General features: G+C 30.7%; 4 protein-coding genes across 9 annotated transcripts in view; 1 reads left to right on the forward strand and 3 right to left on the reverse strand.

The window, feature by feature from the left end:
• Positions 1-351: 351 nt before the first annotated feature.
• Positions 352-4,512, reverse strand: LOC126918385 (ankyrin repeat domain-containing protein 54-like). Its single transcript, XM_050726251.1, has 4 exons — positions 4,094-4,512; positions 3,712-3,784; positions 3,310-3,529; positions 352-3,227 (listed from the first exon to the last, which is right to left on the reverse strand). Exons 1-4 carry the CDS (start codon positions 4,373-4,375, stop codon positions 2,795-2,797), a joined length of 1,008 nt encoding a protein of 335 aa, XP_050582208.1. The 5' UTR covers positions 4,376-4,512; the 3' UTR covers positions 352-2,794.
• Positions 4,513-5,401: 889 nt separating this feature from the next.
• LOC126918412 (39S ribosomal protein L52, mitochondrial) lies at positions 5,402-6,311 on the forward strand. Of its 2 annotated transcripts, none has more exons than XM_050726290.1 (4): positions 5,402-5,560; positions 5,748-5,817; positions 5,899-6,031; positions 6,107-6,311. In XM_050726290.1, the coding sequence occupies exons 1-4, from the start codon at positions 5,512-5,514 to the stop codon at positions 6,248-6,250; spliced, it is 396 nt and encodes a 131-aa protein (XP_050582247.1). In that variant the 5' UTR covers positions 5,402-5,511; the 3' UTR covers positions 6,251-6,311. The 2 variants fall into 2 exon arrangements, with proteins under 2 accessions (XP_050582247.1, XP_050582248.1); XM_050726291.1 differs by having other exon boundaries at positions 5,447-5,592.
• Positions 6,312-6,420: 109 nt separating this feature from the next.
• On the reverse strand, positions 6,421-7,476 carry LOC126918408 (39S ribosomal protein L13, mitochondrial). Its single transcript, XM_050726284.1, has 4 exons — positions 7,309-7,476; positions 7,011-7,134; positions 6,766-6,920; positions 6,421-6,675 (listed from the first exon to the last, which is right to left on the reverse strand). The coding sequence occupies exons 1-4, from the start codon at positions 7,330-7,332 to the stop codon at positions 6,442-6,444; spliced, it is 537 nt and encodes a 178-aa protein (XP_050582241.1). The 5' UTR covers positions 7,333-7,476; the 3' UTR covers positions 6,421-6,441.
• A 3,526-nt stretch (positions 7,477-11,002) lies between these two features.
• Positions 11,003-22,816, reverse strand: part of LOC126918336 (rho guanine nucleotide exchange factor 11) — a 34,070-nt gene continuing 22,256 nt past the window's right edge. For 3 of the 5 annotated variants that reach the window (XM_050726115.1, XM_050726118.1, XM_050726117.1), the window contains 9 exons: positions 22,692-22,744; positions 14,641-14,912; positions 12,975-14,270; positions 12,739-12,849; positions 12,458-12,634; positions 12,101-12,321; positions 11,661-11,811; positions 11,358-11,404; positions 11,003-11,263 (listed from right to left, as the gene is read on the reverse strand). In XM_050726115.1, the coding sequence (XP_050582072.1) occupies positions 11,165-11,263; positions 11,358-11,404; positions 11,661-11,811; positions 12,101-12,321; positions 12,458-12,634; positions 12,739-12,849; positions 12,975-14,270; positions 14,641-14,912; positions 22,692-22,744 (2,427 nt within the window). In that variant the 3' untranslated portion in view covers positions 11,003-11,164. Of the gene's footprint in view, positions 11,264-11,357; positions 11,405-11,628; positions 11,812-12,100; positions 12,322-12,457; positions 12,635-12,738; positions 12,850-12,974; positions 14,271-14,640; positions 14,913-22,691; positions 22,745-22,816 lie in introns of all 5 variants that reach the window. The other 2 variants (XM_050726116.1, XR_007711310.1) reach the window with 2 other exon arrangements.

The raw sequence follows: 22,816 nt of genomic DNA on the forward strand, positions 1-22,816 counted from the left end.
TATTTAGTATGATAGCAAATATATATGATAATAAATTTCTTTACATAAAACCTCTATCATCCCGTGGTTTGCTTAAAACTATTGTAGTTAATGAATATTATTTCTGTACCTAAATTGCATATTTATAGTTGCCAGTGTGTAACATATTAGAGTAACATATTAGAGTATACCAATATAAATGTGAGTCATCCTGAATCATATTTATAATTTGATGAGTATACGAAAGTTGCGAGTTATAAAAAGACATTACTATCTATATTTTACGATGATAGCACAAAAATTAATTACAAATTATTTATAATTTACAAAAACATTAATACACTTATAAAATTATGTACATAAAAAAGAAACTCTAGTTTATTACTTATTTATTTCAATATTGATACAAGGAAAATTACCACAAAATTTCTTTTAATCTGATTAATCAAACCAAGCTTCTTTCAATCTGATATAACTATAATTTTTCCAATGTCATATATATTTTTATTTGCATACAGCTACGACATAACCAGAAAAAATTAACTAAAAGGAACTAATATATATCAGAATATAAGGAAAACTGTTTTCTTTAATACACTTGATTGTAGTAACTTATACACAGAGAAAATTAGAGTTTCCCTGTATACATAAATTCGTATGAAACAAGGTACTTCTTTTTTTATTTATAGATCTGCCATAAGTACTGCTAATAGGGAAATCACTTATTTACAGTTCATATATAAAGTAATTACACATAAGTTACTTATAAGTTTATATATGGATAGAGAACACAAAACACGATCTTTCACGATTGTCAGTTCTAGTCTTACAAAAGTATCGCGACCATAAATTGTATTTCCATCATAGCAAAACTCGTATCATGATATATATAGAACTTAGCTTTCAATAATACACTAGAAAAATCACTCTAATTCAGGCATCATACATCATACTTGAAAAATTACACCAATTTTTACTATAATCTTAATATTGTATAAGAATAAAAAGTACTGTAAGATTCAAAAAGAATTTCATTTAGTTAATATCATTCAATGTTATGTAAATGAATAATTTGCAAGAAGTTATACAAAACCTTAATTATGTTCAATGTTAAAGATTAAATATTTCACTCTTTTTTTAGTTGGAAATATCAATGTAAAAAATATATATTTACAAGGTAAATGCTAACAACTTGAATTTGACATAATTTGTTCATATGTTCACACATTTATATAATTCTCATAGTTAGTGTTGAGGCTGCAAACAGAGTGAAAGAATATATACAACAATGCGACAACTACAATATTTAACAAAATTCATACACTGTTGTAGCACACAATATTTCATATGAGAATCGAAATATTTTGAAAATGTTTATTAGAAATGCACTTTAAGATTCTTTCTATTTGGAATTTTTTATAAAAGTGAATGGGGATACATGTTTACAACCATACTTTATTTGTTAGCTTATGTATTTATCTAAAATTTAAAAAATGTCACATATCCTAAAATAGTAATGAAAGTACAAAGTATGTATATACTACAATATATCTTGCAGCCTACTTTTATATCTTTATTGTTTTGTATTGTTTGAAAACCTAAAAAGGGGGACATAAAGTTCAATATCAATGAGATATTTAATAACTGAAAAGATATATATAAAAAATACTAATATGAAAAGAAATTATTGAAAAGCAAAATAATATACATGTAAATATGTATATTATGTAAAATAAATATATCAAAAATAAAACAAAATCCTTTTTTCAAAATCTATAGAGATAAATTTACACAAGCAATCTTACTCTATCAATATCTATAAATTGTTTAAATTTCAGCTTTCATTTTTGCACTCCATTTGCAGCATTATAAACTTAAAAAAGTTAATGTAACACATCATTTTTTAATTGTCTTGAAGAAAAACTATTTACATATTATATGCATAACAACTTATCAAAATCAAATCATATTAATTTTTTAAATTAATAACCCTATGGTTATTTAGCAATTATTATTTAAACCAACTAGTTGAGTAAAGAAAAAGAAAATACAAACTTTCATATTAGTGTACAGTTAATATATAATATATAATAATGAATTAAAATTTATGATGAATATGAAATTTATGAGGATTATGGTTTGTATCAAATACATACTTGATTTAATAATGTGATATCCTACAATTTATTTTTTTGTACTGTATAGAATCCGCATTAAGTTTTGTAAATACAATAAATCCAAAACAATAGTAATTTAAAAAAACATGTAAATACAGCACACAAAAATAACACTCCAAGGCCAAGATGAAATTTATAAAATGCGTTTCATAAAATACTTATAGCTAATTATTGAAACTCGATTTGTTTTGTAGCCCATAGAAACATACAGAATCAAGTCAGAATAATAAGCGAGCAAAATACAGTTTGACTATAAGGAAATGTAAATATTTCTTTTTATCGTCAATGAGTCAAAGTCGAAATAATGCAGAACGCAGAGATATCAACAATACCACAAGCATACATAAATAGAGCTACCCAATGTAATAATTACATACTTCTTAATCAGCGATACTTTGCTTTATTAACATTTGCACAGCTTTCCAAATTATAGCTCTACTCTGTTCTACTGTATATCAAAACTTTACCATTATATTGCATACTTATATAAATTAGAAAAAAAAATTTCAGTGTGTAAATTAATTGATTAAAATGAACTCATTACGAGCAAACTAAATTTAATGCATACTGTTAATCACTTTTTTAGTTTTACATCAATTTATTTGTAAAACTATTAGTTTGGTAAAGTGAATAAGTGATTACTGTGTTATAGATAGAGCATTTAAATTAGCCAACAAATCTTTCACATCATCCTGAACCTGATCCGACGTGTTTGATAAAGATAAACGTGAACACAAGTTACTCAAGGTTTCCATATTTTTGTGAGTATCTTTATACTTTTGTAAATATGCCAACAACATACTAATTATGCTTTGCACTTCCTCTTTGACCTTCAACATATCCTTCCCCTTACAATTTTGCAATAACTTCAATTTTGTTTGTGCTAAGTGTAGTGGATTATAACCATATTGATCTAAGCATAAGGGATCCGTTCCAGCATTTAAAAGAAGTGTAACTACAGATATTTTGCTTGTCACCGCTGCTAAATGTAATGGTGTATTACCTACAGAATCACGAAGATTGGGATCTGCACCATGTTCCAATAACAAACGAACCATTTCTGTATAACCCCTGTAATAGTATATAATATTACTACTATGAAATATTTATTAAAAATTGGTAATTTAGTGTTGGTTATGCGGGTCAAGTTTACCTGCAAGAGGCAAGATGAAGAGGAGTTCTTCCTTGTTTATCACCACTGTTAGGTGAAATATTAGAATCTAAAAGAATTCTCATCACCATGGTGTTGTTTGTAGCTGCTGCAATTCTCATTCTATGTTGAATAATACGAGTGTAATCATCAACCAGAGAAACAAACTGACGATTTCTACGTTTTTCATTAACCAATTTTATTTTGCCACAATAAACACGTTCTAAAAAGAAGAATGTAGAACATTATTAGAAAAAGATAATTATGTTGTTGAAATATATATAAGGTAATCATTAATATTTTCTTGTTATATATATTTTATTAATTATTACTGCACAAAAATCTGTATTTCTGTAATTTGAATTGAAGGTACCATAATTAAAAAGGATTTAAACAGTAACTTACGTTTTACTAAAAATGCTTTAGCTGTTGGTGAATCAGTAGAACCACTCTTGTAAGGAAACTTAACCGCTAAAATCTGCAACAAATTATTTTTGATGACATACTTTATACGTTATATCGTGATTACTTTTCAAAATTTGTACGATATTTTCTTAATAAGAAAAATAAGTAGTTATATTAATCACCTCTATATTATAAGTAATGTAATTGTTCACTATAATTTATTATAACATAAATTAATAATTTCACATGCTAACAATAATTACATTATAAATAACGAAAAAGTATTAAACGCGTTCATATTAATAAGAGGAGAAACAATCAAAGATGATCACCAAAATATACAAGTATGTAAAAATATTTTATATTAAAAAACAATACTTACTTTAGGGCATACATCAATACGCGGTCTTGAACTACTTGCTGGTGTAGAATTTTGAACACCATCGTGCGTATTTGATAAGCAAACAGACCAATTTGGATTAAATTTAGTGTGAAAAGTGCTGGGTTTAATTTCTTGTATTTCATTCTGATTATTATTGCAGGTTATTATTGCAGGAGCTGAACTGGCATTACTAATTTCTTCCATTGTCATATCTTCACTTTGAGCGATCGAACTATCGTCTGAATTGTTACTTGTTTCGATTCCTGAATCCACAGATGTCATTTCGCATTTAAATATTCAGTAACGTATTAGATATGAAAAACTTCTCTTTCTAAACCCAAATTATACTACGTATATATTCTCATACCAGAGGACAAGGACGCAGGACTATGTCTATAAGACAATAACAACAGTTCTGAAATTAGTCACTAAGGTTTACACCATATTGCCAACTTTATAATTCGTTTTAGTCTACCAAAAAGTGAAATCAGAAGATTCTTCGATAGTGTTGAGGACGCTTTCCCAACAGTAGGGGAATTTGGCACGGTTGCAGCCTGTGAAGTGCTGAAGCACTCTGCTCGTATTGCAACTTCAAACAATTCGACATTTAAATGAAAAAATATATAACAATAAAGATTAACTCGAACAATAATTTTTTTTTAAATTAATTATATCTAAAACTAAGTATTTATAATAGATTGACTACTTTAACAAAATTTGCGCTTCAATGAAATTTATTTAGACACTGAGCTCAGCGTAACGGTCCTAACGATCTAACGATTCTAACGTTTCTCTATTTTTTGGGTCACAGAGTGACCCATTTATTCGCTTGGATTTACATAAGAATCTACGATTAATTTGTTATCCAATAAGATAAATTCTTACTAACTAATGCTAGTACACGTTATTTTGATTTGAATTTACAACATTAGAAAGCTAGCGATTTATGTCTTGTTGACAATGTTCTTTCCCATGGTAACGAAAATACATACGAAATTTGAGAGTAATCACAGTTGTTACTAATAAATAATTTTAAAATTTAATCGATAAATTTGTTAAATAACTTTTGTTCGTTGCATCAGCTAGGCCGCTGTACAGTTAGATTCGCGACATTAGAATTTACCCTATATCACACAAAGTATTCACACTAAAGGGAGCCACTAGTTGACAACAATAAAAAGTTATGTATAAAAGATTTTATTTTTAATATACATATAAAATAAATAGGTACAGAAAAAATATCAAAAAATATCAATAAATTATATTTTTATATATTTCCTTTATTATGTAAAATGTAAACATTAAATGTAGTCTATCTCATTAATACATATTCTATGGTTTATGTACTTAGTATCACCAGAGGTATCACTTAAATGAACTGTATTATAAATATTCCTTAAAAATATTGTTGAAATAAAATGTCATTATCTACGGCAAAAACAATACTTCGAACAAGCTACTCGATGCGTTAGTGTGAAATAATTTTTTAGTTTCTATGAGTAATTATTTAAGATAGTTATTTAAAATAATTACAATAGATGAAATAATTATTCTACCAAAACCATATATATTCCATCACAATTGTTAAACTTCTTTTACTATTTTTATACAATAACCAAAAAATTTGTTATCAACTATATTTTTGTTTTTTTAGATTTTACTGTTGCTATCAATAAATTTCATACATCTTTCCCAATATATTTGGATCAGAAATGGAGGGCAGTGTAAGGATACATTTTATGTAAAATATAAACTTATATCTATATATATTAGTTGTGAAATGTCATATGATTTAATAATTACAGAAGAAATTTGACAAAAAATCCAAACACCACTGGTCCATTGGTTAATTTGTCTGATTATTCCTTTAAAGATAATAAACCTGTCCCATATGCTTCAAGACAGTTGAAGCGTATACAAAAGCATCAAGAGTATATGGTATTATTTCAAACATCATTTTCTTAATAAAATTTTCAGTAAAATGGTGTAATAAACAAAATGCTTAATTTACAGAGAAAAATTATTAAACTAGTTGGAGAAATTGATTTTGCAGTTGAACGACATAATAGATTATTGAAAGAAAAGGAAGAACAAGAACAGAAAATTTTGGATAGTCAATTGAAACCTAAAGGTGTGTTGCCAATTATCAATCAATAATATTTTTTAATTCATTTCACAATTTGTAAATAAATGTAAAAAGTAAAATATGCAATATAAATTTTACTGCTTTATTTTTCAATATCTTTCCATTACTTTCATGTGACAATTTATCAAAATGAAGAAAACAAATTTTTTAAAATAGTATGATAATTTATTTTAAATCTATATATATATATATATATATAACTTTATTTGAGCTGGTAATCACTAGGATATTTTATAAGTCGTGGAATTTTATCTCTTTCCTCTTGTGGAATATCATACAGTTTAACTGGAACAGATCTTAATTGTTTGATCTGATTGGTAACATTATCTAACATTTCTTTGGGTACATTATCATCAGGAAAAATGTGTAACCTCTGCATGGTATATCTTCTTTGCAGAGTTCCATCCATTGCTTTATAAACTGCTTTCTTAACAATCTATATGTTATAAATAAAAAAATATATATAATGTAATAATACAGTCAAATTTTTTAATATATTAGTAGTTTATGGAAATCTGTCAACTACCATAGTAGGATCTTTACTATGTAATTCCCAAGCAAGAGTCCAAGTAGCTCCACCATGGAATCCAGTATGATGAAAATATACTCGCTTTTGCCACTCATCTCCACGCAATGCAATTTCTTTGCTATTTATTACTATTACGTGATCACCACATAGGTCTATATACAAATTAACATTTAGAATATCATTTATGCCAATCTTGCAATCTGTGCTATTATATGTATATGTATGTATTTCATTTGACTTACTCATAGGATGATATATAGGTTTGTATAATCCCATAAGGTATTTTTTTATCAAATGTGCACTTCTATATGGATTTTGCCAAGTTGCATCGAAAATGTGCCAAACACATGCAAAAGTACCCCAATGCTAGAAGTGAAATGAATAGATGATAAATTAATTAATTAGTGTGATATCAAAATGTAGTGACAGACATTTAAGGTGCACTTAACGAAACAATTTTTAAAGATTGTTTTTAAATTCATTAACCTACAAAATTTAAGAAGACATAAATAATGAAATGAAGTAAACAAAAAAGCTAACCTGTCCTTTGCGCAGAAGAGACATTCTGCAATTTGTATTCAAAATTTAGTTTTGAATGTACGAATAATAATATATATTTTTAGATTGTATTAAACATAGTATTTTTAGGGTTAAATTCTTATATCAAGTGTACGATCTTCTAACTAAAATTTTCCTAACGTTGGCAATACTTGGACTATAAAACACTATTACCATCTAACGGTGAATAGATGAAACTAATCGAGGTGGCAAAATCAGAAAATCCAAATTTTTCAGCTGCTGGGGAGAATTTTTTAACTTTTGAGGGCTGAAATGAAAGTATCAGAATCTAAGGAATCAATTAAGCAAGGTTAGTTGCAAACAAGTTTAAAAAATCGTGCAACCAAGAATTTTTAATTTTACTGCCTGTCGATAAAACGTGTAATAAAATTATGTGATTTATATCCTTCCAATTTAAAATTATTCTTTCGTTTGCAAGGTACCACTTCAAGGTCATTGTAATTAAGTTATTAAACTGATTTTTACGTATATTACAATATCGCATTATGCAAAATATATGTTGACATACAAACAAATTTTAATGAAACGTTTGAAACACTATCAAGATGACCTTCACAGGCTTTTTTTCATCACAATCAAATGCACAGCTCGAAAACATTTAAGTCCTCTTTTAGTCTTTGCCTTAATAATATTAGAAATAATTCAAATGTTCAATTTAAAATTAACACTCTATATACTTAATAATACACGAAATATTTTTGTTCTTGTGCAACATTATAAGATAAGTTTTACATTTATTTACACATTTCAAATATCATTTTAGAATCAAATTATAAAAGTTATTAAAATAAATTTGAAGAGGAGTTTTTTGGTAAGGATAATGAAACTGTCTTTCCAATGTGTTGAATTTGTCTATTAACACAGGCAAAATATGAGATATAAATTATTGAAACTAATCTTCATATAATATTCAAGTGTAAAAAAGTTAAAGCAATAATAACAAATTAAATCTATTTAGATTCTGACTTTCTGATGCTTTTATCAATACCTTGTGATGTAAGTTTAAAATGTATAGAGTAATACATGACAAAAATTTAAAATTATAGTAAAATAAAAAATGCTAGGATTTGTTTCTACAGGTAAAGGAATGTAAAAGAATTACAAGATAATTTACAATTTATAAGTATTTTAATGCAATAATAATATAATAATAATAATCAATAATATCAACTAATAATGTTATTAAATACTTTATACATATACATAATAATGTATTTATAATTATTCGCATTTTATCATTAAGGAATTATTAGTATTTAATAGTAGCAAAGATTTTATGTAAACAGGTAAGTCTTTTTTGCACGATCAGTCCTTTGTTACAAAAAGTAGTACATTTTGTCACTCCAACTGTGTTTTCTAATTCGAAAGTATCATTGATAAACCAATATTAGTATTAAACAGCAGTAAAATATTTTTTATAATATTTCACCTATGTATGATTCTATATATTTATTTATTATAAATTCATTTGAGAAAGTGTTTTACATTAGTTATAGTTTTTTCTTATCTTTGAATATTGATAATTTTGAAGTTACCAATCATGTTCAGGAGTCTACAAATAGTATACAAATCTTTGTTTACTTTCTTATTTCTATTTCTAAATTCCATTATAATCAAAAGAGGAACTTGATTGTTCATTTAGGCAAGTATAGCACCAAGAGGTAAATATTATTTTCCAAAGCAAATGTTGTTAGTAAATAATATGGAAAAGTCAACAGGATAAATACAAATTCATAATTTTGTTCTCATGTTTATGCAGTTTTACATAATAATGAAAAGCATCATTATATATACATATATGCATTACTGATTGTATAAATGACGTGGACATTAATTTTTCAATTTCGTGATTTTTCTTTAATAAGTAAATACTATTTTATAAATTAATCTTTACTAAAAGGAAGTTTTATTGTAAAGAAAGTAAAAGGATTTAATTTTTCTCTCTTACAAAGGATTCAGAATGTGTGATTCATGATGCCTAATGCATTACAAGTAGGTACATTTTACATGAATTATTCATGTATTATTATGAATTATTACTTAAAATGATTTGGTTGTAAACAATTCTTTGAATTTTATTACAAGTTCATTATTAGTAACGTGTATTTAAAAATTCTTAAATAATTTTTGTAAACACACTTTTATGATTCTTTATGTTAGATTTTATGTCGAATTAAATGCTTGTGCTTTTCAAGTTATTAAAAAGAAGGTAAAAAGATCAGAAAAAACAAGGATTAAATAATTAAATAAAGTATCGACAAAAGAAATGAAATGATCTATAAACTAATACACTGTATTAATGTGATTTATAAATTTTAATAACTTAATTGGTTTTCTATCTTTTAAAAGTTAAATACATTTAACTATATATTAAGAATAAAGTTTTTAATAAATTTGTTGGTCAAAATTTAATTATTTTCAACATATCGTTATTGTAAACTATTAGTAAGAATATAGAATAGAATTATTCTTAGCATTATATGAAATTCAGCTATTTCCTTTTTGTTTTACTAACTTTAGTAACTTTTTGAATTGACTTTACATTGGTTTAAGTTATTGTAATTGTTGTAAAATTACTATAAATTATAAAAATAATACTTCAAGGCTGCAATAATTTTAATAATAATAATCATAGTCATGATAATAATAATAATAAATATTAGGATGCAAACACATTTGCCTTATGTTTTGTATTATAACAGAAATAATATGATATATTATGTTAATAATTACCATTAGGTGCTTTTCGTTTAATTGGTACAATTTAGAAATCAATCAGCATTTCCGCCTCTGGATGGAATATCCTGAACATTTGGTCACGAAATATAAGGAAAGTATGTAAAAGCGTGTTATTCAATGATAACTAGTTGAAAATCATTATTTTCCATTAATATATGCTTTGCATTTTTTTATATACTTTGAAATATCGACGCATCTTCTGATCATATATCTTTATATAAATGCAAATTATATTTCATGACTATTGAATTATTATAGTAACACAGTTGGTTCCAAATATGCCGTAGCAGATCACAAAAGGTAGTTTCTTGAAACGAACGACTAAGTTGCGCTAAACGTATACAACACATTTACGTAAATGTTTCTGTATAAAATGCACTAGTAATAAGTATTTCAAAGTAACTTCGAAAGAGTTGACTTGTTTCCTAAAAAGCATCTTAAGGAAAGATTTTCAGTATACAAATTGATGTATATAAAACAATATGTTATAGAAATTGATATCATTCAAGACATGATGTAACAACTTTTATACAATAAGTATTATTGGAGTACTATAACAGTGTAGATTTTAAAATAATTCACAGTAAAAGAATTCTTCAATAATCATATAAAGCTCCTACTTAAATTATTAACCTATGTATTTGTGTGTGTATAGTATAGAGAGAGAAAGAGAGAGAGAGAGAGAGAGAGAGAGATTAAACTTGAATTATAGCAATCTATATGGGATTCTCTTTTTGAACAGATTTCCTTCACCATATTATTTCAGAAATTTCGTCGTTATACTATTGGTAATAAAAAATTTATGTAATTTCCAGTCATTGATATAATATGACGCATGCGCGCCATGCTACTACGTCATGTAGATCCAGTTACATAAAATCTTTGGCAAAGGTATGATTAATCATTGACCCATGACTCTGTAAATATGTATCTAATATTATTGTATTCCATAAACAGCTACTCGCCATTTGTCATTTTTTACATAATTTTGATTTCTTCCAGTATGAGCATTCGGAAACGATCTTGCTCGTAAAATGCACCTGGTCGACATTATTTTGATACAATAATCATGCACGTTTCAACCAACACTATCCCCCATTACTATTGTTTCTGTTTCATGTTCTATGTGTTCTGATTCTTCATTTGTCTCAGATTCACCACGTGCATCCACAAATTCCTGTGAACAGGGTAATATTAAATTTGACATAAATAGTCTAAGGAGAAGTTAGAAACGGGATTAATTTACTAGTACGTTAAATTAAGATCCTTACATCACGAGTGGGATCGTCAATACTGCTATCTGCATTTAAAACTTCACCTAAAAACCCCCCCAAAAAGGAAAGAAATTAATATTCCGAGAATATCTTTATTTTAAGAAATGAGGTGCTTTGTAAGTATTATGATTCAAGCTATTGACTTTATAGCGGACAACCTACTTATGTACGTTGCAGTTTTTGTAATTAAAACAAGTAAAATTTAATTTTGTCAACCGTATGTAAGTATATGGTCGTCATTGTAGATCAACGAATATTATCAACCTACATTCTGAAAAATTGAAAAAGTAATGAACTAACTGGGTTTCGTTTGTGTTTGACTTGACACAGTGCATGTTTCTGAAAATTCACGACGTTGTATATCTGCATCAAGAGCATGAAGACGTTCTCTACTTCTGCGTAACTCTTTTCTCAACGTTTCACGTTCCTCTTCCCTTTCTTTTATAATTTCCTAGAATATATGAGAAAATACATTTTACTGAAAAAGCATTTTTTTTTTTAACTTTAAGTATTAGGTTGTCCTACAAGCTTTTTTCGTTTTATAAGGAAGTAATAGGTGCACGAAATTTTTTGTTTTATTTTATTTTACTCAATTATATATGGTCCATTTGGTTATAGAACAAAACATAAAATGTTGTTCTTTTATTACTTCTAACTATAATTTATTACTTCTTTATAAAACGAAAGAAATTTTTGGGACAATCTAATACACAGGTACATTGTCAAAAGTGGAGTATTACCAGTAATTGTGACAATTGAGAGGTCAAAGAGTGACACACTGGTTGTAAACTCGCAATTGATATCGCTGGTTGCTGAGGATGAAGGTGCAATCGTGGTGATGGACAGCCAGTCGCTTCGCAACTTGGTGGTGTTGCTAATGCCGATACCCCACGCGATGCAAGAACAGTTTCCGTTTCACTTACATTTAACGCTGAATTTAACATTCCTACTAATTGATTCGCTGCGAAAATAAAATAAAATATTACATATCTCTAGAAATATTGATAGGATTAATAGACTAACAATTTATTCGAGAAATTTCTGAGATATAATTTATATATGATGATAAAATAAATATTATTTATTAATAAAAATACCTTGACTAATAGCAGCGAGTATAAGCTCAGAAGGTTCTTTTTCCATGCTCGATGGCTCGGACGCCATGTCTGCTACGTGTTCGAAATCTTCTTTCGGAATATTTAATATATCTGCTACCAATAATTGTTTTTCGATTAAAGCTTGTTTAATAATCTCGTCCTTTCTTCTAAGACATTCTGAAAATTTAGAGAAAATAATCACGTCGCTTATGAAATATCTGTTATATCAACCGTTAAACTAACAAAAAAGATACATATCATATAATAAACAAATAACATACCTATTGGTGTAAGCACCGGTTCCGCAACATGAACAGGCGGTACTTCTACGTGAACTTCAAGCGGGTCAATTAACGATGCTTGTGTACAAGTAACTAATCGTAATGGTTCTCCTGTATCAAATTAAAAAAAATATCACACATTACGTAACAAGTATTCTATACAAGATAATCTTTAAAATTTTACTTCATAAAACAACAGAACAATATACTAGATCATTGTGTAAAAGACACAAAACCTGTTGTCGAAGGTTCAGACGAGTGTTGGTGTGGCTGTTGCTGTTTCGTTTGATCAGTCCTTGAAATCTCAGGCCCAGAAGTATTAGGCAGCTCTCCTTCTTGTTCCACGCTAGTATCTTGCGTAGATTCCTTTGTTTCTAGTTCATGTTCCTGTTCCTGATCCGTTTTATTAGGAATATTGTCATGTTCCATCGAAGAAGGATCTTCAATTGTAGGTCCAGGTTCTTCTGGCAGTGTAGTAGGCGGAGTAGGTCTTCTGCCTTGCTTATCACGAGCCTTGTACGCTTCAGCTGCCTCGGAGATGTGCTTAAACCATTGCTTTTGTTCCGCAGGCGAAGCTGCGACTAAATCATGGATTTGCGCACCGTTTTGCGATGTGTTGACCAGATAGAGAGAATTTTTGTCCACGGCGTTATTCCTGACGAGAACAGTGGATACCTTTACGATAGGACTCAATACAGAGTTCGCTTGGTTTGGGTTGATGAATTTTAGCAGGTACTTTTCGTCCTGTCGATGCAACAGGAGTATCGTGTCGTCGAGCAACACCACATGCAGATCGACCGGTTTCGCTCGATTTTGTTCAGTTCTACGCCATTGCAACGGACCTTCGTATATTAATTTACGTTTCGTAATGTCTAGATTCTTGAATTCCTGAACGGTCGGATGATCGAATTTATCGAATGCAGATCTATCAATTGTACGTTGGATTTCTGCCAACCTTTGATAATCTTCAGCCTCGCGTACGGCTTGGTTAACACAACTGAGAATTTCCTTGCTTCGATCGAGACTTCGCAAAACCGCGGCTCGTTCCTTTTCGTTACTCTCCGGCGTGAATTTCGCCAAATTCTCAAAGAGCAGAGGGTATTTGGTCAATCGAAGCATTCCCGTCAGGATATGATCTTTGAGCTGTAGCCTTCGACAAAGGGGATTAGCCTCGATCTCGTTCAGAAAGGAATTCAATTTTGGATCCTTGCGACGACGGTCTCGCAAGGCATCCAAGGCTACTTGCTGTTTCGCACAGTAGGTGGATGCGGCTCTCTCAAACGCCTCTCCGTTCTCGCCGTCGAACATCTCTAGGAGAAGATCCCCGACATCACCAACACACGGGTTTTCCTTCTTCTTGCGTTTCATCGTTTGATTGAAGCGCGAATGAATCGTTAACATTTCGTCTAAATTGGAAAATAGTAACTGTATTTGGTCTAAGGGAAGTACTTGAGATTCAAGGAGCGGCTTGTGGAAGACGTGTGACAACACTCTAAGCGCCCGCACGTGTGATCGCTCCGTGTGAAAGAGTTCTGAAAAGCAATAAACAGAAATTACGTTTTACAGAGAACTTTAACAGTAACTATTCCTTGTTTCAGAAGAAATATAGAATAGTGTCTAATTTCTAAGATAAAACCTTTATAGCAAAGTACAAAATAATTTTTTAATAAAACTAATTCGTCTTACTAATCCTATTGTTTCACAATTATTTTTCCTACTTTTACGTATACTAACAACTTCATTAATTATTAATTATTAATAATTATGAATTAAATACAGTATCACATCAGGAATAATTTAAGAGTTGCAGGGAAAAATAGTATCATCACAAAGGTTAAATAAAAAAAAAATGGACAAAGGGTCGTCTATGTATGTCACAATGAAATAGAAGGAGAAACAAACCATTGATAACTTCTTGTCGTTTTTTCTCCGCGTTACTGAGTCGCGCAAGTACATCCTCGGCAACGCCTTGACTCCAATCTGGTGGATCCGGTTCAACATCAACATCGCTGTCCCACGAGGTCGATATGTTTGTTGCAGAGGTTGCTGGGTGTACCTGTTCCAGACTGGTACTGGGACTGTCCAAACTTCTCGTCGACAGGCTACTGTTCGACGAACTGCCCGCTGAATTCCCAGGAAATGTCCCAGCTTGCTCGCAGTCACTGAAACCAGCCCTATAGTCAATCGTTAGCGAATGAAGCATTCTACTACGTTTAAACTGTACCGCTACCACAGCCATTTGAAACCTTTTCAATACCTATACGCAAATTCGCTGATGTCACTGCCAATTATGCTTCCCCGGATTTCCTCGGGAATTAGACTATCGTTAAATATATTTTACAACAAAGAGTGTTATATATATTTCTACTATAATATTTTCTTTTCTTCGTAATCTTTCTTTTTCTTAAATTGAATATTTGTTAATCGTATCTGACACGATTATTGACTCAATATAATGAAAGCAAGAAATACGCTTTTATCAATTTTGTATACTTATAGGTATGATAAGGTATTTTGCGATCAAATTTTCTATAAATCACAAATGTCGATCAATGAACTTTTCTCACAGTTTCACTAAATTTTCACTAATTCTGATAAATTGCCCAAGCGTCAAACTTCACTGCTTATCAAAGGAAATTTATACAACATCAAAATTGTACCTATTAATTTCCCCTTTTATTAATCTTTGACTTTAATTTCTTTCAAATTTCGATCTCCAATTACCTACATTGTCTAATCTCCGCTAATTTTTTATAAGAATATATTCATTTTTCAAGCAATAATATAAAAGTTGCAAACTTGTAGATACAAATCAATCATTAGGGTGTCAAACAAACAACAAAGCGTTAGATAAAGAATTATACCTCTCGGACCTTGTACGACGTTCATTAACACCGTGTCTCTCGTGATTAGGGGCGTCGTTAGGAAGTTCTTGTAGCCGTTCTTCGATGTTCGAGCAGCCCGGTGAAATGTCGTTTGACTGATCAAAGGGAGATGACGGTTCCGTAGAGGATATCGGACTAGTTAAATTTTCGTTGCCGCGAGAATTAGGTCGAGGACGGACACGTCGAGAACCACGTTGTCTCATCTTTTATATCTCCTTAGCCCTAAAGGGCTTCCTCGATGGGGTAAAGCTGGCAGGCATGTGCTGCCTCTGCTGTAAACGCGATGATGTTACGTATGGACATTTTTGTGCGGGACTTCCCCAATGGAGGAATATTACGTTACATCCACGAATAATTCCACTGATTCTTTTCTTTCGTTTTCTTTTTTCTTTATTCAACAACGTGTACGATTTAAGATCTTAAACGAGAGATTAGAATTTGTATTATGTAAGATTAGAATTATCAAAATGAGACTTTTCGTATACATCTATATATTTTTTTATCTTCATCCTACTAATTTAATTTTATTCATCTATGCGTAGGATATTTATCGTAGCGTATGAGAGGTCGGTAATTTAGAATTAATTGTAAGTGGCGATTAGATTGGATGAAATTTGGCGGTAAGATGAGACCGTTCAGTTCGTTAAGATACCTTTTTAATTTGTAGGTACTTTCCGTATTATAGCGATAAATATCAAACGTTTGAAATAACCCATAACTTTACTGACAAATAAATTTTGTAAGTGGATTGGTAGAAGCAAATTGTTATTTAGAAGATTTCACCAGCTTAAAGGTTACGCGTTCTTTCTACGACAAAAGTCGGTTGACAGTACATTGACATTTTGGCTAGATTGTCACATTTATTATACCTTTGCTTGCATACCCTTTCCACCGAGTTCCAAGACAACTACCAAAAAGCGAGGAGATCTTAAAGAAAATACTACCCCTTTAACGCTTCGGTAATTTAAAATTATATACATATTTAGTCACGATCGATATACGAAAATATAAATTTCATCAGGAAAAATAATTATTTTCATATTTTAAAAATAAAACAATTCAGATCTCAGTCGCTAAATAATTGATTGATGATGAATTGACTGAACGATTTTCACCGGATTTTGAGAGGTTTTTTATTTATTTGAAATAATCGAATAGCGAGGTTGATAAGATGTATCAAGTAAAAACGAGAACTTAATCGACATCGATCAAGCTAGGGCTTATCGAAGCCGCTCCTTCGTCACTTTAATCAACCCCGTAGTAGATATAGAAACGACATCGACTTGTGGCTGATACACTACCTTATGCATACAGTTGTACGTACTCATCAATGGTACGACTATTCTTCCGAAGTGTACAAAATTGACGTATATAGTTCTTTGTTTGGCGTTGATGCCTCCTTTAACAAACGTTTGAAATTTGTTATGAAATCTTTTGCAATCACGCGCAAGAAATCGAGCTTTTTTATCGACTCGACAAATTTTACCGAATTAATGATTTCTTAGCTAGGAATTAAAATATATAATTTTTTACTGGACGAAATCATCGATCGATGTTTATCGATAATTCGAATAGTTTCCTTCAATTTGAAGATACCAGTTAATTGTAGCTGGCATAGTCTCAAAATTTAATCGAGACATCCAATAATGATGAATTATTGGTGGCGATTTCGATTACGAAAAAATTGACGCGTGTGCGGAATGGGCCAACGATAAAGAGGCTGCAAAAGAAGCTAAGCGTACGGCCGATGTATTGATTCGAAAGTATCGATTGCCTCAAAAATAAAGGACAAGACATCTATCCGTAGCCTGATATCGTTTTGGTTCTCGTTTACAACCGTGTACACGTATTACGGCCAGATCGATACAAAACGGATCGCTTTCTTTTTCCTCCCCATTTATGCGCATCGATCTTTTTAAAACCAGATGCATTAGCCGGCTAATTCATGCGAATCGTACTAATAGCCATGAGATATTAACGACTAAAGATGTATACGTGAGATAGAGGAAATAAATTCTCTATTGCATTGCATTTATCTATAACTCTTTGGAAGCATTAAGCTTTTCGTTTCTTCTTCTATTTATTTACTTGAATTAAAAATGATAAAAAAGATATAAAATTATATTAGAAGTTTCAGGAAATATCATTGACATTATAACGTTTTGTATTTAATTCAAGCCCATGATTGTTTTAAAAGAGAGAAGAAGAATGATTCTGAGAGAGATAAGGAAATTTGTCAATGCCATGAACATTTTCTAATTGTTGTCTATTGATTTTAATTGTGATGAACGTGACCCATATGCCGGACAGTTATTCCCAGAAACCTATCCCTCCATTATGCGAAACGCGTTCATACAAAGTTAATAATTTGCAATGAACTAATTGCCCCCAAATCGATTCTTTGCATCACTAAGCTAAGCACTGAATCGTTGAGAATTTTTTTTCTCCATGCTTGATGGACGTAATCGAATGTTTCAATAAGTCGACGAGCAAAGAGAAAGACTAGGGTACGATAAAAAAAACAAAAGGTACCGTACCGTTGTTGGCGGAAGAGAAAGCTATAAAAGAGTAATTAACCATAATGTACGTCGCTGAAATTAGGATCTAACGTGCTCGTCTGCATGTTCTATCGAATAGTCATAAAGGGGACGCCTATTTCTAATTCAGGATTTAAACGATACTTACTTTTACTAATTATCTTTAAATATTATTTTACCAACAGATCGAACATTTTTCCTTCATTTAAAACTCTAATAAGAATAATAAACAATTTTTTACTAATGCCTATTCATTCACGAGATATTTGCACTAATTTCTATACTCACAACAATCCAACCAGGTTCCAATATTTATTGAATGACGTTCAAACACAGGCAACACTGACGGCGGTCCAAACGAAAATAAAGTCGAGATACAGTGAAATTCTTTGCAAGCACTCTCTCTCTTTTAAAAATTATGGGAAAAGAAATAAAGAGACTTTCATCTCTCTCATGAGAGAGGATTTATAACATTCCTACTCCCGACGTGTGCTTGCAAGGCGTTTTACGTCTCTCATGCTCGAATCATTAAATCACCAACGCATTAGCCGCAAACCTTGCTACACGTGTATTTTTACTAGAGACAACAAACGCGCGCGCCGTGGCTTGATTTTTATTAATGATGTCACGAAATTATTATCGTTCACGTTTTTCCAAAAATAAACGCACGACAATGACGAAGATACCGACACCGGTTATTTATTTATCGAACCACGGACTCAAAGAGCCGCAATGTAGTTTCATGCTTCATCAAGTAAAAGTGAACTTTACAGTTGTTCCGTGAGGTCAATAATCTTTTTTTTTCAAAGAAAAAGAAAGAGAAAGGAGACAATAAAAAAAAAGGAAGAAGAAAGAAAGAAAGACGGGAAAGAAGGAAGTAAAAATATACCAACGATTGTAAAATCCTCAAGAACATTAACAATCCGCGAGTACAATTCATTGCGAGATTAATCGTCGATTCATTGGATTTTAAACGCGAAGCAATAATTATTCTTCCGTTTCCTCATTGAGAATTGACATCGACTTAAGCTCTGGAGCATTACTGCACACGAGGGATGCGATGTCACTACCATGTCAAGCTGATGTGATTCGACCTACATTTCCAATAATGCGATACGAATGTATACCGCTGTAAATGACTAACAAAAATTACAACGATGCTGCAGATTTAAAACTGCTGTAACGCACGTCACAATTGTAGAATCGTAAAATAATAAAAAATTACAGACATTATCGGTATGCAGAATTTAAGCATTGAACATTCTTTGAATCGTTTATCGAAGAAATTTGCTCCTAAAGATGAATACTGATGAGAGGATGGATCTAGTTTCGTAACAAAGGAAATGTAAGCTTCGATAAAATTTTCAATCCAATTTTAAACAATTAGGTAAATAGTAAACAACGAATGATTCTTTTAATGTAAAAGTTCAATTTTATTCGTGCTATGAAGTAACTAAAGTACAATTAATCGTAAGTACTCCAAAGTGCGTTATCATTGACGCAGCGTCACTAATGCGAGACTGTAATGACATCGCATCGCTCGTATGCACCTATTGTTCTTCGTAGACTGATAATAGATGAACAACTCGCTAAATACAATTTAACTGTTCAGATATGTTTCTAAAAAATAGAATGAAAAGGTTTGGATTCTGAATAAACGAGTTAGTTAGTTAGTTTTAATAGGATAAAATAGGTGAGTTCGATAAAGTACTAATAACATGGAAATTTTGGACAACGAAAAAAATTGTAACTGGAACTATAAATGATTGTGAAATGTCGGTATGGTCGATCGATTCGTTTGTTTTTTTGCATTCTATTATAATATTCTACTTATTATAACAAGATATCTATTTTCTTTTTAATTTAAACGTTTTAATAAAGAATTCCTGAAATTTACGATTAAACAATTTATAACACCGTGTGTAGCGTGTAAGAGACAATGTTGTGTGTGGTTAAAACGAGTGACATCCATATGCGTAGTTTAGGAATAATTTCCACTTCCTTTAATTTTACTAATTTAAATACTTTTATCTCATGGCGCTAATGCTTTGTACAATTATAATTATTCTACTCCGTTCTTTCAATTGCACAGCAAATTTGGATTTGAACTTTGAAGCAAATTATATTTTTCAATTCAATTTTTACTTTATTAGGACGTAAATTCTAATAGGAGTATAGACTTGTACGATATTACTATATTATAGGATATCTTTATATAACAATTCTGTGTGAAAAATTTCAATATAAATTGTCTGAAGAAACGGCATTGAAGTCACCAAATAGAGACTCGACATTTTTATGATATCGTTAAAATCATCTGTCAAAAAAATTAAGAAAGCTTCTTTACTAAAATATTTTGCAATATCTGAACGACTTAAAGTGTAATTTATAACAAAAGTTAATCGTCAAATGAAATCGACCGATCCCCTGATCTTATTCGAGCATTAAAAAACGTAAAATAAAAGCTAACTTCGTCCACTACAACATTTTAACTCTGATTACTGTACATTTAAATAATGCCAACGTTTCACAATCATCGTCTGTTTATTTTCAAATTAATGAAAACCTACTCTCGTTCCCTCCAAAAGTCCAATTTCAGCCGTCGGTGCTTAACTACTATCGGCTAAAATTCCAACTGGATCGATCATAATATGCATCACAGCCTCGAACAATTATATAATCTAATGTACGAAGTTAAAAATTTGTCTGGCACAAAAAATGCGATCGTTCGATCAATTTACACGAAGAACAAATCGATCGATAGACACCCCAATGAGATTAATCCCGGTTCGCGGACAACACGAGCGATCGTCAGAAACGATCAAGTAGAAGTCGAGTCGACAGACAGAAGGAAATCGCGAAACGAGACCGTGGAACAACAATCGATGTTCGATGCGTTTCGGGAAAACGAAACGGGTGAACGCGTGGGTGTTTCGTACTGTCGAAGCGACGCAATAGCTACCCGCGGAATTGAACGTTTAACGTCAGACTGAAGGTCTTCTGACTGGCATGCATATACACCTTTGCCAGAGGAAGAGCAACGAGTCGAGTCTGCGCTGTTTGCACGTGGACGTGGATCTAGAGCGTCAAGAAGCGAGAAGTCGCCGGTTAAGAACCGGAGGACTCTGCCAAAAATCTATACACGGTGTGTCTGCAAAATTCCAGGCTCGAGTGAAAAGCCGGGAATAGACTTTCCAGCTGATCTTCGAACTACGGATCAAACATGCGTCTGACATATTCATCTTTTCCTTTTGTTCGTCCATAAAGTATAGTTTTGAAGACTATATTATATCCACATTTTCAACATATCCTAATTCATTAAATATCTAATAAAGTCCTTAATACCTCCCTTTATTTCCTGACATATTCATCTTTTCCTTTTGTTCGTCCATAATGTCAGGAAATAAAGGGAGGTATTAAGGACTTTATTAGATATTTAATGAATTAGGATATGTTGAAATTGTGGATATAATATAGTCTTCGAAACTATACTGTTAAAATAAGATAATCGAATGGCTTTTTATGTAATGAATATACGAAGGAGATGATGTAAAGGAATATATCTGACAAATAACATGTAGATTTTAGTTTTGGTAAGTCAGTCAGTTATAATATTACATAAAAATGAAACACTCAAAGATAGTAAGATAGAGGTAAACAAATCTTTATGATGTTTTTTCCCATTACTCCTTACATTTAAAATTTATTATTTTGGCATAGATTATTCTATCCGTCTGTGGTCAACATGTTATCAATGAAATATTCGAATAAAATATGGGAAACGTAAATGCGTTGCCTCTTAGGTAGTTTCCTTACTTACTCAACTTTAAGATTTTACAGTTATACCTTATATTTATTAGGCTCCAGGTAAGCACGTGAAATACAAGACGACAAATGACGACGCCTCGAGGAATATCATCAAGCAATGCAATTTTTATATATATGAAACTTTATCGCTATTATGTTTTCACTAAGAAATTGAGCGAACTTGTATATTTCAGCTATCAAAGATAAATTACACGAGAAGATAGGAAGAATATAAAAATTAGAATGATCAAAGTAAAATGATGGAAGTTGTTTATATGTTATTCGATCAATTAATATTGTTTCCTCATAAATTTATAAACAGTTTCAATAAAATGAAATCGTATAGAGTAGACCCATATTTCTCATTAAAGGCTTCCGATATGTACATCGGGGAACTCAAGCTATCAATGTGAAATCCAAATTCGTTTGGAAATAGTGCCGAACTTCGTAACGTTTCTATTTTGGCAATTATACAATTGCGTAATAAAGCAGCAGTGACAGTTTGACGGAGCAGTAGAAACTATTTGAGAAATAGTTTATTGTTTCGCATCGACAAGAGCGTGAGTATCTTGTTAAAATAAAATTTATGGAAAATCTGTGAAATATTAAATCTAATAAACTATCGAAATTCTACGAGTAAACTCAAATTTGTATAGTTAGGAAATTAGAGTTTTCACTCGTATTATCAATTATCATGCGTATATTAAATATATTGTCTACTCACTTTGTTTTGGAGAGATTTGGATCGCTGGTCTTCCTCTTTTCTCGTAACTGTCGCTACAACGAAAACAGTCACATGATACTCAGGCATACATACCAACGATAAATACTAAATTAATTCGCTCGAAA

The sequence above is a fragment of the Bombus affinis genome, chromosome 7, assembly GCF_024516045.1.
Source record: "Bombus affinis isolate iyBomAffi1 chromosome 7, iyBomAffi1.2, whole genome shotgun sequence".
NCBI classification, from domain to species: domain Eukaryota; kingdom Metazoa; phylum Arthropoda; class Insecta; order Hymenoptera; family Apidae; genus Bombus; species Bombus affinis.